The sequence below is a fragment of the Barbatula barbatula genome (assembly GCF_947034865.1).
Source record: "Barbatula barbatula genome assembly, chromosome: 9".
NCBI classification, from domain to species: domain Eukaryota; kingdom Metazoa; phylum Chordata; class Actinopteri; order Cypriniformes; family Nemacheilidae; genus Barbatula; species Barbatula barbatula.
This window is the reverse complement of record NC_136772.1, coordinates 13,311,145-13,327,471: the sequence shown is the minus strand read 5'-3', so window position 1 is coordinate 13,327,471 and position 16,327 is coordinate 13,311,145. Positions and strand designations below refer to the sequence as shown.

Genomic DNA, 16,327 nt, shown 5'->3' with positions numbered 1-16,327 from the left:
AGACACAGGTGAAATCAATAACACAGTTAACCAAAAGGCACTTGTGTAGCCATGAGTCCTAGGGGGACCTCTAGTGGCCAAAAATAAAAACATAAGGCAAAATCTCTGACACACACGACACCATACACACGTCTCCAAACACCTCACCAAAGTGCCTCTATCAAATTTGACTCTATCAAATGTGAGAATTTGCCCACTCAAGTTGGTTACAACGAAAAACTGACCCTGATGAGGATGAGGAGCATGCAGATGAGCTTCCCTGAGACGGTTTCTGACAGTTTGTGCAGAAATTCTTTGGTTATGCAAACCGATTGTTTCAGCAGCTGTCCAGGTGGCTAGTCTCAGACAAACTTGGAGGTGAAGATGCTGGATGTGGAGGTCCTAGGCTGGTGTGGTTACATGTGGTCTGTGGTTGTGAGGCCGGTTGGATGTACTGCCAAATTCTCTGAAACGCCTTTAGAGATGGAAATGAACATTCAATTCACGGGCAACAGCTCTGGTTGACATTCCTGTAGTCAGCGTGCCAACTGCATGCTCCATTAAAACATGCAACATTGTGCTGTGTGATAAAACTGCACATTTTAGAGTGGCCTTTTATTGTGGCCAGCCTAAGGCACACCTGTGTAATAATCATGCTGTCTAATTAGCATCTTGATATGCCACACTTGTGAGGTGGATGGATTTTATCGGCAAAGGAGACGTGCTCAGTAACACAGATTTAAACAGATTTGTCAACAAAAGTGTGTGCTCTTGTGGAAAGAGCAAAAAGTTCATATGTTGCTTTCGCAAACTGGAAATCTAAGCACTACTTTTCCCTCGTTATGGTGAAACAAAAGGAATGTACATTTAACGTGCAACTTAAACATGCACAGGAAGAAAGAGGCTCCACATCAGTGGCAAGTAATTCTAATCTAATGAAGCACCCCACATCGTCACATGCCCCACAAAATTAGTAGCTGAACCCTTGTCCATACCTTTCCCTTTTGAAAACTGAGTTTTCGTTTTAAAATGGTCTTCGACCACACTAGCGTTTTCAAGTGTTTTCCAAATGCTGCCTATCCACATTGAAACGTGCTGAAAACGTATATATCCATCCTGCGCAGTAAAACATATGACGCTACAGCCTGTGTGGGCTTTTGTTTACTTTCTGCCTTTATGTCACAGCAATGTGAAACAGAGCACAGATACTTTTGTTGACTTTCTTGTAAATTCATAACATCTGAAGTGCTCAAAGTATGAACGATGCCTTGTTCCCCACTATCAGAACTTTGAGAATTTTACCAAAATCAGGCAGTCTTCTTGTGCTCCAAAAAGAAGCAAACATCCCCTCAGAGTATTTAGTTCCATGCAGAATCACACTCTTACATTTAGTAGAAGCGACTTACATAGCATTATCCTATACATTTTACATAGGTATCTGCAATTGAACCCACAATCTTGCGTTGTTAACGCAATGCTCTTAGTTCTCCAATCATCAATGGAAGTAGCTGTAACAAAGTCCAGTTCTCATTGGACCATTGATGCTGAAACTTAGGGGTATTTTGTTAATCCGGTTGGTTTTATCAGAGAATAAGTACGGGAAATTCTGAATAGCAGAATTTAATTCATCTAATGTGAAGTAATACTTATCCGAGATCAACTTTTTAAGACACAAACTAAGCTCAAAGGGCACAATTCCCTCTACGAATTTATTCAAAAAGTCAGGTGGGAACCCTGTGACTGAATGACAAAGTACGTTCTGGCATGAAACTCTAGATGGTACAGTCCTAAAGTCTAAACCAAACTGACTTAATAATTACTACACGTTGTGTAGTAATTGTTTTTTCATATCTCCTAGAAAACACTACGGCCTATCAGTGGTATTTTTATTTCCACCTCTAGAGGTGACTTTTTACCCTTTCTTCCTGCATATCACAGTTGAGCCTTCCCTGCACCATCTGGATCAAACGCAACCAGGAAAAACTATTGGTGGGGATAATTGCCGATTAGCGATAACTAACATTATCGGTGATGATTTATCAGAAAACCCGATAAATCGGTCGAAATCTACTATGTAAGATTTAGTATTAGGATGCTGGACCTGTTTACATTGTGCTAGTTTGGGTGTTTCCTTGACTCAGCCTGAGATAGGTCCAGGTAAATGGTTAAGAGGATGGTTGAACTCTTTCCATCTACCTAGGGGGACATTATATGATTAAATAGGATTCAGAATACCATGATTCACGGTTAGGCTTTTTTGCTATGATATAACTAAAACATTAATGGTGTAAACAAGCTTGTTCTGAATGTGTTGACTACATTCTTGAAATTAGTTTTAAAAATATATTATATTAAAAATATAATTTCTAACATGTATTTAATTATATTTATTTCATTAAATCGGAAAACATTTATTTAAAAATGAACATAAATTATATTGAGTACTTTGCAAGATATGAGATCTTTGCGAGTTATAGAAAATCAATGGTTTCTTGGAATATGTTTAAGTACAAGATTTTGATTATTTTGGATTTTAAGTCACAATTCCCCTAGTTCCGTTTGTTACTTAATAGTATTTATTTGTTTTCATTCACATATATTACATGCTGTTTGCCATGAATATGTTGGGTTTAGTATGTATTGTAATAAATGTCTTGTTTGTATTATTTCTGTATAATGTCTGTTCATTTATAAAAAAATATTTTAGAGAAACAGTTTTTGTGGAAGAACTATTTTATTGAAACACTAATACCAAGAGTCCATGATACGCCTCATGCTCATAAATCTCATGCCACCTATATTGCTGAAGCTCCTGTACTCTCCAGGTCTGAACCAACACATTCTGCCTCTGTAGTGGGGCTGCTCATACATGAGCCAGTGACCATCCATCACATGACAGGACTGGCAGTGAGACATGCGGTAGCGGTCCATGCAGGAGTCGCAGTCATCCATTAGCTCATGCATCTGACCCCCAAAGTTCTCCTTTTCATGGATCCTCATTCTGTAGGATCCCCTGTACTGTATGGGTAAGATCATCGTTAACATTTTTACTGGAAAAAAACATACATGTAGACTTAAATCTTGAACCAAATCACAATGTTCTCTGTGCTCACCATGGGGATCATACGGCAGGATCTGATACTGTTGCTCATTCCAAACATAGACGTGTAGTCAGCGTACTCGCCCCTCCTAAAGAAATACTGGTTTCCCATGTAATTGGGATGTTCGTACATCATCCAGCATCCGCTCTCCACTCTACATGAGTGACAGCGGCTCAGGTAGGAGGACATGTCAGAACAGTCCCCCATACACTCATAAGAGCGACCCTGGAAGTTCCTCTCTTCATAAAAGGTGACCTGAAATTCAGAGTTAATATCTTGGTAAATTAAGGTGAAATGTACCAAATTAAAGTCATTTCTTTAAAATCGTGGTTAATAAAGTATACCTTCATTTTTGTGTTGGTTGATCTTCAGTAGTTCCACAATGGAGAAGCTGAAGCTAATTCTGGTTGTTGGTTGACTGGTGTCACTTTTACCTTTATACTAGACCAAGACTAAAGACTATTTAGCCTTTATTATTAGTCAAAATCCTGACAGTGCATGTTGTAGCAAAAGCTTGTTATGTTGATCTCACTATTGTTAGGGCAAAACTCTAAAGAAATGCTCCAGAATGTCTATTGTTACCAGTTTTGTTGTACCAGGTTGTTTTATCTCTTTGTTTAATTTTTTTATGTTCAGTGTTCTAGAATGATGATTGAATCAGGACACACTTTAGAATTCTCAGGCCGATATTGAATGTAATTTGCTTGTAGTGGCAGCCATGTTGACTTTGTACATTAAAACAGAACCCAGCAATTTCATAAGCATACACTCAATAGCAAACTGAGTGGCATAAAAAAATCAAGGGCCGGATTCACAAAACATCCTTAAGAAGAACATTCTTCTTTACATCATTTATGTTTTCAAGTTAGGAATATTATGTACTCCTGATACAACTTCTCAAGATTTATTTTAGGGAATAAAATACGAAGAATCCAAATTGAAACCAAGCTGTGGTAAATATACCTCTACTAACATGCGAACGTTAATGCCATCTAACACATCACACAATCTATATGTATACAGCACACAAAAAAATGTTGGGTTAAAAATAACCCAACAAGTAACCCAACTATGGGTTATTTTAACCCAATGACTTTACTGTAAATTGACATTTCAATAGATACAGCATACATTTTATATTCAGATTTTAGAGTTCATTTGTACAATTTGTTTAACAATACAATGTAGTCAACTTTTGGCGAGGTTGGCATTTCATATTTGCACTGAAAAGTGCACATGTCTAAAAGGTTGAAATTACACAAAGAAAAAGAAAAACCTACGCAAATAAACCATACATTACATTCTGAACACAAATATGCACTTACAAATTACACGAATACAAAATGCATATCACATTCTATTAACGCATTAAAATCCCAAATGCACACACCAATACTGTAAACTAATTCAGAACACAAATAGCATTTACTGTAACACATTCCATCAATTACAAATTCTGTAAACACATTGTGCAACAATTCAGAACATGTGCATATACTGAACAAAAATTCAAATTACAAAATGTGCACATACCTTAAACAAACAGAGGACTTAACTTAAAAGAAATACAGTACATTAAAAAAGCATACAATAATAAACATTTTACAATCTATGCATTGTGTCAGACACCAAAACTTTTATGTCTGCTGGTTAGTGGAACTACTCACTGAATACAATGTTTTAAGGAGGCGGCAATGTGTTGAAGGAACTCCTCCAGGAATATTACTGCAAGATCTCCCAAATGGGAGCAGAGGGCTTTGGATAGTTTATGTCATAGATGTAGAACATTTTGAAGCATAAATCCACTGCTTTAAGTAAGGTCTCTTGTTCAACTGCCTCTCCGTTGAAAATGGTGAAAACTTGAGAGTAGTTCTCTTTGTTTCCAAGCACCAAGATATGTGTATCCTGGCTTGTCACACTGTTCAGGTACTGCACCATATTAGTTCCAACCTTAAAAGAAAAAATTAACTATAATTGGCATTGATTGTTAACATTTCACGCACACAATATAAAAATGTTTATACTGTAAATTAAGCCACAAAATCACCAGTGTTATATTGTCTTCAAGTAACACAGAAGCAACACTGTAGTGAATTTAAGCTCATTAACTCTTAAAGCGATGAGTGACCGTTAGTCATGACACGTGCGGATAACAAGCAGAATGACAAAGAGTTTATATACACAAAGCAGTGCAACAGTAGGCCCATGTTATACAGTTTTGATCTTACCTACTCTTTGGGTTATAATATCTGTTTGTGCATACAAGCAATCTGCAATTAAAGGATTCAATATCAAACAAAAATCTGTTCCTGAACTACTTGAAACACCTTATTATAGTCCTGTCACTACAATGTTACTATGTAATACAGTGGTTCTCAACTCTGGACCGCAAGATACACTGTGCAGAGTTGTGCCCCAATCACGATTGAACACACCTTAACAAGCTAATTAAAGTCTTCCGGAATTCGGTGTCAATGAATACTCATCACAATCAACTAAAAATTGATTTCATAAAAGTGTGCGAGGTTCAAGGCATAAACTCATAAACGTTGTCACAGAGACATTTCCACAAACATAAACATGAAGCGGCATGAATCGAAACGTGATTGGTTGCTTGACCTGTCAGGCAAAATAGTCTCTTAGGCGGGCCTTAAACTTAAGACGATGACAAAGGTTTCCAGACCTTCAGTAATATGAATCTGCAGCATGCCTTTTAAACCATAGGAAATGCATAAATAATGTTTTCATATAGGTAATAGCTTTAAAGAAGAACCCTAAGTCACTAAAATCTCCGCAAAATCCTTCGGGGACTGATTATGGTGTCTGACTACTGGAGCATGTAATTTACTGGTCCGAGCGTCCGATGTAAACGTTACTAGTTGAGAGAAATTTTTGTGACAATCTTTATCGGTACAGATTTCACCAGGCATTTTTATTAACATTAAGCAAAACTTATCTAAACCGTTACCATAGTCTTTCTGTTAATGTTTTATTAATGCTAGCCATCACCACTGGGGCAAACTTGAGTAACGTGAACTTAACTAGTATTAGTCGGAAGTCAGAGGAAGAGAAAACTGACTAAAGATCACAGCTTCATTTTTACAAATAAGACAAATAAAGTGTAGGACATATTTGACATGCACGGTTGAATTTTAAAACAGTTATAGACATTATAAAACGATAGTGCTTACCTTTCATAATCAGGCTGCTGCTGTTGTCTTCCACCAGATTGTTAAGATTTAAACAGTTTGGTTATAATTATGAATGTCCTAATTACATAAAAATTACCCTAAAAATTTCTAAGATAACACAGCAACGAAATCTCTATTGGTTGGAGTAATAAAACGTAAACAATATAAAGCTTGTTATAAATCCAACAAATTTGCCGTCGCTGCAAACCACTTCTTCCCGAGATGATTGTAAACTCCGGCATCAGATGACAGTGAAAATGACCCTACATGTGACCCAGCGAGTTGGGTTAGCAAACGTACTGAGGAAAATATAACCCAATAAAATGACCCACCAAGCTCAACCCTGCGGTTGGGTTAGAAAAATAACCCATCGTTTTTTACTGTGTAGAAGGCCAAAGTGGATACTCTTTCTCATGCATACTCAACCACTTAAAGCAACACTATCCATTTTGTTTACCTTATAATGATATGTCTAAAATGTTTCAGTGGTAAAACAACCCATAAGGGGATGAAATGTACTGCCACAGCTACCTGAGCAGCCTCCTAGCTGCTCAAACCATACTGTAAATTCTGTGTTTGGGTCGGAACACACAGCCCCGCTTACATTTTTTAATTGTCAGGACCGGTGAGGGAACAAGGTGCAGACAGCTGGCAAGGGGTTTTAACACAGATATGCAAAACAAAAACCCACGAGAGGCTAAAATAACAGGCCTCAAATGTTAAGCGAGTTTAGATGAGAAATAACAAAACAGGAGAGTCCCGCCCAAAACAATAGTGTTGGCAGGTTTGGATATGACCCAGCACCCGAAATAATACCAAAACACTTCAACTCAGCCTCCATTATACGCAAACGGTGGATAAAACCTTATAATAAACAATTATATATGAGCCTGCCAAATGACAGAGATGGTGATTCGCACGGGACTAATGTTATCACAGGAGGAGACTATCTGCAAAGGAGACGTGCTCACTAACACAGATTTAAGACATATTTGTGAACTATATTTGAGAGAAATAGGCCTTTTGTGTACATAGAAAAGGTCTTAGATCCTTGCGTTCAGCTCATGAAAAATTGGTTGCAAAAACAAAAGTGTTGCGTTTATAATTTAGTTCAGTGTACATTTGTTTCTAGAATTACCAGTTGACCGGTAAAATACCCTAAATGCATAATGACCTTCAACTGCATATAATGACACTTTAAATCAGGGGTTCTCAAAATAACAGTGCCAGGGACTCAAGCCCCCACTCGCCTCGGAGGTGGCTTAGGTATATAAACATGTGCTAATTAGGTCCAAACACGCGTATAATGACAACACAAAAGAACACAGTCTAACATAATATGACTTTATAGTTATTTACTCCTTATTTTACTTGTTATACATAAAACATGAACTTACTACAGATGGTCAAATTTCATCAAACTGATTAGAGTGTTGATGGATGTCCTCTTTTCGTACCTTCTCCGCCCTCATCCGCTGGCCTCCCTGCATTGTCTTTGGTTGATATTAACCAATGTTTCATTTCGACAGTAAAAATATCCTAAACATAAAGCCTGAAAAAGAATCTGCGTGCAAATATGGGAATGTTTAATGTGGTGCTGTAAATTGACTTGCTGCACCTAACCTAATGCGGTTGCTAATGTTACGTAATCACCTCAAGGGTCACGATTGAAGGGGGGCAAAATTCCAAAGGCTGATAGCTTTTTATTTGCGGGGTTTTATTTTTAACTTAAATACATTTTAAATGTTTTGATTAAATATGCTATTCCTAGAAATAAAAAAAATCATCTTGCGACGACCCCTACTTTGGGAACCCCTGGTTTAAATGACTGTGAATGATTAATTATTTACATTTTTGGAACTGTAAAAATATTATGAATTTCTTTTAAAAAATATATTATTTCTTTAATAATAAATTATGGTTTCTTTTTTTGTATTTTTAATAGTAATATCGGTAAAATAACAGACATTAACTGTTAAATGGCAAAAGGACAAATTCTGTAAAAAAAAATTCTAACAGTGTGCTTTGTACATTTTTATTCACAGAAATCCTTCAAATATGTGCACCCTTTATTGTCACATCCCCAACACATTACACATTATTATCTCTATTAACATAGAAAACTTATGGTATTTTTGTATCTCTGTAATCAGGTAAGGGGTAAGTAAAATAAAAACTTAAGGTTCAATATATAGCTAATAAATACATTCCCTATCTGTACAAACTGTACAACATTTATTCCAGTCAATTACATACTCGTTGATAAAGTGGTTTAATTAAGCCACACTAGTGACACACATAAACAAGCAATTTAGCCAAATCTCTGACATCTGTAGTTTTGTCTAGCTGCAGAGACCTACCTGCTATTTTTATTTTATGATCAAATTTGTATGTAGCTGTCTGCTGCTGAGTACTGACATCATCTGTCATATCAGTGTTTCAGTGATACAGACAACTGCTACCTGCTGGTGTGTATTTTTCAACCTTGTAAGGAGATTGTGTGGGGGAAATACTTGTGTAAATATTTCTGACCAAAATGATTTTATAACATATTGTTTATTTTGTTGAGAAAATATTTTATTGAAAAATTTGAGAATTAGTACCAGGAATCCATTATACGCCTCATGCTCATGAATCTCATTCCACCCATATTACTGAAGCTCCTGTACTCTCCAGGCTTGAACCAACACATTCTGCCTCTGTAGTGGGGCTGCTCATACATGAGCCAGTGACCATCCATCACATGACAGGACTGACAGTGAGACATACGTTGGTGATCCATGATGTTGTCACAGTCGTCCATCATATCATTCATCTGACCTCCAAAGTTCTCTCTCTCATAGATCCTCATTCTGTAGGATCCCCTGTACTGTATTGATAGAAGGTTTTTTTTTTTTAAGGCTAAACTAAAGTAACACTACATTTGCAAAAAGCAATACATTAAAATGTTCTCTGTGCTCACCATGGGGATCATACGGCAGGATCTGGTCCAGTTGCTCATTCCAAACATAGACATGTAGTCAGCATATTCGCCCCGCTTAAAGAAATACTGGTTTCCCATGTAATTGGGATGTTCGTACAGCATCCAGCATCCGCTCTCCACTCTACATGAGTGACAGCGGCTCAGGTAGGAGGACATGTCAGAACAGTCCCCCATACACTCATAAGAGCGACCCTGAAAGTTTCTCTCCTCATAGAAGGTGACCTGAAACAGAGTTAAACTCTTGGTGATGTAAAGTGAAATATATCAAATCAAAGTCATTTGTGTGAAATTGTGGTAAATCGAGTTTACCTTCATGTTTGTGTTGGTTGATCTTCAGTTGTTCCACAAAGGAGAAGCTGATTCTGGTTGTTGGTTGACTGCTGTCGCTCGTACCTTTATATTAGACTGCGACAAAAGACAACACAGCCTCTATTGTTTGTCAATTCCTGACAGTGCATGTAGAAATACAGCCCAAAATGAACCAAAGCTTGTTACATGGATCGTATTACTCATTGTCACAACTACATACTAAAGAACCATGACAGAGTCTTTCTTAGTGTTTTTGAATAAGGTTTTGTGATTTCCTTCTCAAAGTATTTCTACACAAAACTGAGGATTGAGTAAAAACGAAGAGAATGGTTGTCACCAAATCTGACTAAAAAGAAGACATGTCTCAGTTGAGTGATTTTTTTAGTGAGTATTTTTAATTTAAGTAAATCTAAAGCATATATCAGCCAAAGTACAGCATGCAGGCTATTTTATGTGATTATTATAAAAACACTGTCAAGTCAAATTAACTTATGGTGGTATTAAATTATGTAACTAAGTGATTAATTACATTTTCTCTTTTGTTTTCACACTATGGACAATTTAGTTCTTAAATTCCACTTACATTTACATTTGTTATTAATAATGCATTATAATAGGGCAATAATATTTATTAATGCATTGAATGTTGCAACAGGTTTGTATAACATCATACAGTTATCCTGTTAGGAGCCGCACAAGTCATCCATGTCACCCAGAACGCTATTGACGAGGTTCTGAAAGACGGCATGAGCATTGGTAAGACCAAAAAGAAGAAAAACAGAGGTACTGAATGGCATGGAGCCCCAATCACCTCGGTATGCCCAGAGCAGGGGTGACGTTTGCACTTCACTGTTGCGGTTTTGAGTGTGTGTTTGTGTCCCTAAATGTTCCTAGATAAAAGACTAAATGTTCCTTAGTAAAATATATTTTTTCTTATACATTTATTTTCCTAAATAAATATTATATGACGTTTATACTGTATATGTTTTATTGTATATGCATTTATGCATGTTTTATACTCCTTGTGAAAGCTTTTGAACATAGTCACAAGTGCTTTCCGCTGGACTAAGGGGTTGTTTGTGAACTAGGGGGTTCCTCCACCAGCTCTCAACTATTAATTGCTTCTTCATAAGCTGCAGCCTATGCTAGTGCACAGCAACTGCCTTTTGGCTTTTGAGAAGATATTGGTATATCTTCTCAAAATCAGCTTTTTCCTTTATTATCTCTGCTTCCTGATCAGTGAAATACAGTTCTGCACGGGCACTCTTCTTGATTGTTCTGTAGTATCTTCCTCGGAATTGCCCAGCTTCATTTGTTTGAATGCTTTGTAGCTGATACTGTTTCCCCGAACATAGACTCTTTTGCTTTCCAAAAGTTTTTTGCTATAGGCCTACTGTCCTCATAATGCGTATCTTACAAAGCTAGCAGTGAGCTAACATCAGGCATGGGACTCCAATAAGTCTCAAGTTATACTTTATTATAATTTTAGGAAAGTTCATCATGTCCTATTCCAAGGAAGTTCATTGTGGTGAGCAGGGTGGTACGAGAGTCGTGAGGGAACGGCGCAAGGCCGGTGACATGAGTGATAACGAGTCTCACATCTCTCATGGAGGAGCTCCGGAAGCATAAGAGAGGAGTGACAACAGGGAAGGGGGAGACCCGGCCTGGAATTTATGTTGTGTTTTATTATGTTTGTGTGTCCGGCAGTCGACCATGAGGGAGTTTGTCTTATGTTCGCCGGTTCCCACCTCCTTCCTTCATTTTATTGAACCTTGCTAAATTGGTGCCGAATCCCGGGAGGAAGTAGAGACATGCTGTCAGGGCACCCTCACTGCTGAGGGGGATCAAGGTGCTGAGGAGTTCGGCCAGTGCGGACGAGGGAAGTCCGCGAGTGGCTGCCCAAGGTGGCCGTGCTGGAGGCAGTATTTGGATGTGACGGAGATCTCGCTGCCGTTCTCCTGGGTCGAGGTGGGCTGGCTGCTGTCCGAGAGGGAGCGGAGGAGTCGCCGCTGTTTGCCGTGGGCCAGAACTTGCTGCCCTCCGCCAGTCAATTCAATTCAATTTTATTTATATAGAGCTTTTCACAATGTGCATGTTCCAAAGCAGCTTTACATGGGAAAATTCGCAAAAAGTTAAAACACAGTACATGGTGTTTATATAACATGTAAAATTATTCTAGTACATAATATCTAATAAATGCAGTCTGCCGGTGGTTTATTTAGCATATTTTGCTCTGGAAGGCTATTCCAGAGTTTAGCTGCTGCTACATATGAGAAAGCTCTACCCCCTTTGGTGGATTAAGTTATTCTAGGTGTTGTCAAGTACTGAGTTTTTAGATCTTAGAGAGTGTAATGGGTTGTAGTCTGATAGAAGCTCTGTTGTGTAGGTAGGGCCTAAACCGTTTAAGGCTTTAAAAGTGATTCAAAAGAACTTCAAAGTCAAAACGATACTGAAAGGGTAGCCAGTGAAGGTTTGATAACATTGAGGTTATGTAATCATATTTTCTGGACCTGGCAGCTGCATTCTGAACTAACAGTAGTTTGTTTATTGATGATGCAGGACAACCACTAAGAATTGCATTACAGTAGTCAAGTCTTGAGGTCAAAAATGCATGAATAAGCTTCTCTGCGTCAGCAACACATAGAATATTTTGTAATTTGGCAACATTTCTAAGGTCGAAAAAGGCTGTTTTTGTAACATTTGAGATGTGATTTCGAAATGACAGGTTGCTGTCTAATATAACGCCTATATCTTTTACTGTATTTGTTGGAGTTACAGTACATCCTTCAATTTGCAGGTTATAATCCGAACTATTCGGTTTACGGGTCTTTGGTCCGATAACGTTTTCTCATCTGCACTCAAACGTACAACCATATCTGAAACATTAGCCATTAGTGATTTAATAATAAGAACACTGAGTTAAGAAGTAAGCAGGCTGGTAATGCTAACAGCCTGAGGGCTAATACAGAATGATCCAATAAAAATAATTTATCAGTGCGTTTAACAATGATTTTTTAGTGGGATATACATAAGGATAAGTTTCACCCTCGGCGAATAACAATTTAAAATACAAATCTTTAAAATATAACAAGAATAGACGATGTATTAAATTTGAAAGAGCTCCTGCTCAAACCACGTGCTCTAAGCAAACAGGAAATGACGTAATCCAAGAATCAGCAATATCTCAATGAAGGGGAGGAGCAGGGAATGGGGGAATCACTGCCCTCAGCCGGAGGAGCCTTGGCTGGCCGCCAGAGGGTGGAGGAGAATTGAGCCGTCCACCGAACCTCCAGTACCATCGCATGGGACTGAGGACCAAGCGGCAGTGTGTCTGGGAACCAGACCAGAATTTTTTTTCTTTTTCCTCTCTCCCCTCTCTCGTCTCTCTCACTCCTTGTGATTCCGGCTCCTTTCTCTAGTCTCGTCTGTCCATACTTCCAGGTGCTGCGGCCGCCGAGGTTGGCCCCCGGGGAGAGAGCTGTGAGGGAACAGCCGAGGCCGGTGAAGCGATTGATAACGAGTGTCAGCTGCGCATTGCACAGGTCTCGCATCTCATACAGAGGAGCTCCGGGAGCATAAAAGGACAAGCGAAAGGAGGGTACAACGAGAGAAGACCAGGCCTGGATTTATGTTCTGTTGTATTATGTTTGTGTGTTTGCACTTTACTTTGTTTGTATATTATATTAAAAGTTGTTTTATGTTCACCGGTTCCCATCTCCTTCCTTCCTTTTATTGAACATTGCTACATTCATTATTTCCATTTCCTTTGTAAAACTGTTATTACAAAACAGAAAAATAGCTTATCAGTGTCACGGTGTGTGGACAGAACCCAAACGCAGGCAGCAGAGTTAAATAACAAAAACTTTATTTAAACAAAAGACCCTCGATGGGGAGAACATGATCAAAACAAGACAAAAGTGTAAACTAAAACTTCCCACATGGGGAACAAAACAAACAAAGTCCTTTGAATAATAAATCAACAAAATCCACAAACTTAGAACAGGAACAAACACGATAATCCATAGACAGGAATAATCCAACAAGGTGACGTGAGGAGGTACGATAATGACAAAATGACAATGAACCGACCAGGGACAGAGGGAAAACTGGGGCTTGATAAAGGGAAAACACTAACAAGGACTGATGACACAGGGAGAGTGGCCACAGGTGACAAGGATGAAACACTAAGGGAAAGCTAACATGAGGATTGCACGAGGCAGGTGAGGGGACTGAAACACTAAGGGAAGGATGGATCAGGGCTGGAGACAAGACTAACACTAATGGACTGCAAACAGGGAAACAAGGGGGCGGGGCTAAAGGACGTGACACCGGAGAGAGAGCATGGCTTCTCAAACCAAAACAATGCTCTTTCTCCACACAAAACACATGGGACTGACATGATCCTGCCACAAGACTCGAAAACCAAGACAAGGAGAGGCAGGATCATGACAATCAGTAACCATGAATGTTATGTAATTTGTAAGTAAACAGCTAGATACAGTATTTCTATTTTCAAAATAATACTTTATATAGCAAAGTGAATCAAGTGTACCTGTGTGGCCATATGATTTGATTAATTTTATTAAGTAGCCTTGAACTTGGTAGCATATAAGGTGGAGAGCTGTCCACTTGGACGTGTGCCATGGTTTATACCGCACCTCGGTGACGTCATCTGTGGTCGACGAAGGTAGGGTATTGTACGGTTGTAGCCTTCCTTTTTGTGTTTGGAGTGAAAGGAGAAATCATTTTATATTTTTGCAGGTTGCCATCTATTGTCTGCCGGATACTGGCTGCCTGTTCCCCCCTGTTAGGCTCATGTTATGCTGCCTGTGGGCGAATGTGTCACAACCTGAGAAAGAGATCCAAGAGCAGGTGGAACTTAAATGTTTATTAAGGACAAAAAGTCAAATCAAAGTCACACTCGAGTCAAGCTTGGAAATATGAAATACGGAGGTAGTCGGACAGGCTGGGGTCGGTCGATCCGCGAACAGTCCAGAGAGGCAGCGACAGTTCAGAAGAGGGACAGGCGATGGTCAATATTAGCAAAACACACTGGCAAAGAAACAGAAAGATGCAAAGAGAGAACTGGTGTGCAAGAGAGCAAAATTTTAGATTGGTAGCAGCTGTGTGTGAGCGCACGTTGAAGAGTGTAAAACAAAAACAAAAGAGGAAGAGTGAGCAAGGATTAGACCCGAGTCCTGACAGTATGTTAGTCCATTTTAAATTGTTGTTTTCGAGTTTTGTAACTTTTTATTTTCTTGCTGGCAGGTTCATGACCGTGTAAAAGGAATGTCATTGACCTTTTCGAGTTAGTGTGATCTTCCGTGACCATGTTGCTGATTTGCCCTTGTTTGCTTGGCTTTTTGCTGTTGCTTGTGCTTCTGTATCTTCATTTATGAACACAAAATACTTTGCTGATGTTCCTGTGCCTTGCTCAGGCAGGCTCTTCGTCCAAATTAGCAACGGTACTAAAGGTAATATTTGTTTTGTATTTAATAATGGTTACATGTGTAACATTGTATTTATGCAAAACAAAATAATGTCACAATGTTTAGTTTTGTAGAATCATTTTATTGAAATATTGGAACATTAGTACCAAGAGTCCATGATACGCCTCATGCTCATGAATCTCATGCCACCCATATTACTGAAGTTTCTGTACTCTCCAGGCCTGAACCACCACATTCTTCCTCTGTATTGTGGCTGCTCATACATGAGCCAGTGACCATCCATCACATGACAGGACTGACAATGAGACATGCGGTAGCGGTCCATGCAGGAGTCGCAGTCATCCATCATCTCGTACATCTGACCTCCAAAGTTCTCTCTCTCATAGATCTTCATTCTGTAGGATCCTCTGTGCTGTATTCACAGAGAATTTAAATGTACATACATTTAGAATAAAGAAAGACTAAAAATGTAAACAATCTAGTTCAGATATATCAAAATGTTCTCTGTGCTCACCATAGGAATCATACGACATGATCTGATCCAGTTGCTCATTCCAAACATGGACATGTAGTCAGCGTACTCGCCCCTCCTAAAGAAATACTGGTTTCCCATGTAGTTTGGATGTTCGTATATCATCCAGCATCCGCTCTCCACTCTACATGAGTGACAGCGGCTCAGGTAGGAGGACATGTCAGAACAGTCGCCCATACACTCATAAGAGCGACCCTGGAAGTTCCTCTCCTCATAGAAGGTGACCTGAAATTCAGAGTTAAACTCTTAGTGATGTAAAGAGATAATGCATATCAAATCAAAGTCATTTCTGTGAAATCGTGGTGGATCAAGTTTACCTTCATGTTTGTGCTGGTTGATCTTCTGTAGTTCCACAAAAACGAAAAGCTGAAACTGATTCTGCTTATTGGTGGACTGCTGTCACTCGTACCTTTATACTAGAACAAGACTAAAGACCACACAGTCTCTATTGTTAGTCAACACCTGACAGTGCATGTTGAAATAAAGGCTTGTTATTTAGATCTTAGCCCTCACTATGTAGAGACTACATGCTAAAGAAACTGCAGCGTCAGTTCATGTCATGCGACAATGTTTTAGTGTAACATAAAAGGAAAAAATATGTTTATGAGATGAACATTTTAAATTTGTGAAAATAAAGTTTTGTCATAAATGTTTTGGATTGATGTAGTAAATATGCAGATCGGCAAAGCAGATACCAAGTTTAGTACACACCTTATTAATGAAACATAAGCAGATGGTCCCTTTATATGAATGCATTGACTTTCACGTGTTTTCCCATAGAA

General features: G+C 38.7%; 3 protein-coding genes across 3 annotated transcripts; all 3 read right to left on the bottom strand.

Annotated features, from left to right (window-relative positions):
- Window positions 1-2,372: 2,372 nt before the first annotated feature.
- On the bottom strand, window positions 2,373-3,589 carry LOC306898519 (gamma-crystallin M2-like). Its single transcript, XM_079464053.1, has 3 exons — window positions 3,425-3,589; window positions 3,093-3,335; window positions 2,373-2,997 (listed from the first exon to the last, which is right to left on the bottom strand). Exons 1-3 carry the CDS (start codon window positions 3,428-3,430, stop codon window positions 2,725-2,727), a joined length of 522 nt encoding a protein of 173 aa, XP_079320179.1. The 5' UTR covers window positions 3,431-3,589; the 3' UTR covers window positions 2,373-2,724.
- Window positions 3,590-8,867: 5,278 nt separating this feature from the next.
- LOC306898523 (gamma-crystallin M2-like) lies at window positions 8,868-9,479 on the bottom strand (the record flags this gene model as incomplete). The annotated part of the gene is made up of 2 exons (XM_079464057.1): window positions 9,234-9,479; window positions 8,868-9,140 (listed from the first exon to the last, which is right to left on the bottom strand). The coding sequence occupies exons 1-2, from the start codon at window positions 9,426-9,428 to the stop codon at window positions 8,868-8,870; spliced, it is 468 nt and encodes a 155-aa protein (XP_079320183.1). The 5' UTR covers window positions 9,429-9,479.
- A 5,673-nt stretch (window positions 9,480-15,152) lies between these two features.
- On the bottom strand, window positions 15,153-15,868 carry LOC306898740 (gamma-crystallin M2-like; the record flags this gene model as incomplete). Its single annotated transcript, XM_079464482.1, has 3 exons — window positions 15,153-15,425; window positions 15,528-15,770; window positions 15,863-15,868. 3 exons carry the CDS (start codon window positions 15,866-15,868, stop codon window positions 15,153-15,155), a joined length of 522 nt encoding a protein of 173 aa, XP_079320608.1.
- Between the last annotated feature and the right edge of the window lie 459 nt (window positions 15,869-16,327).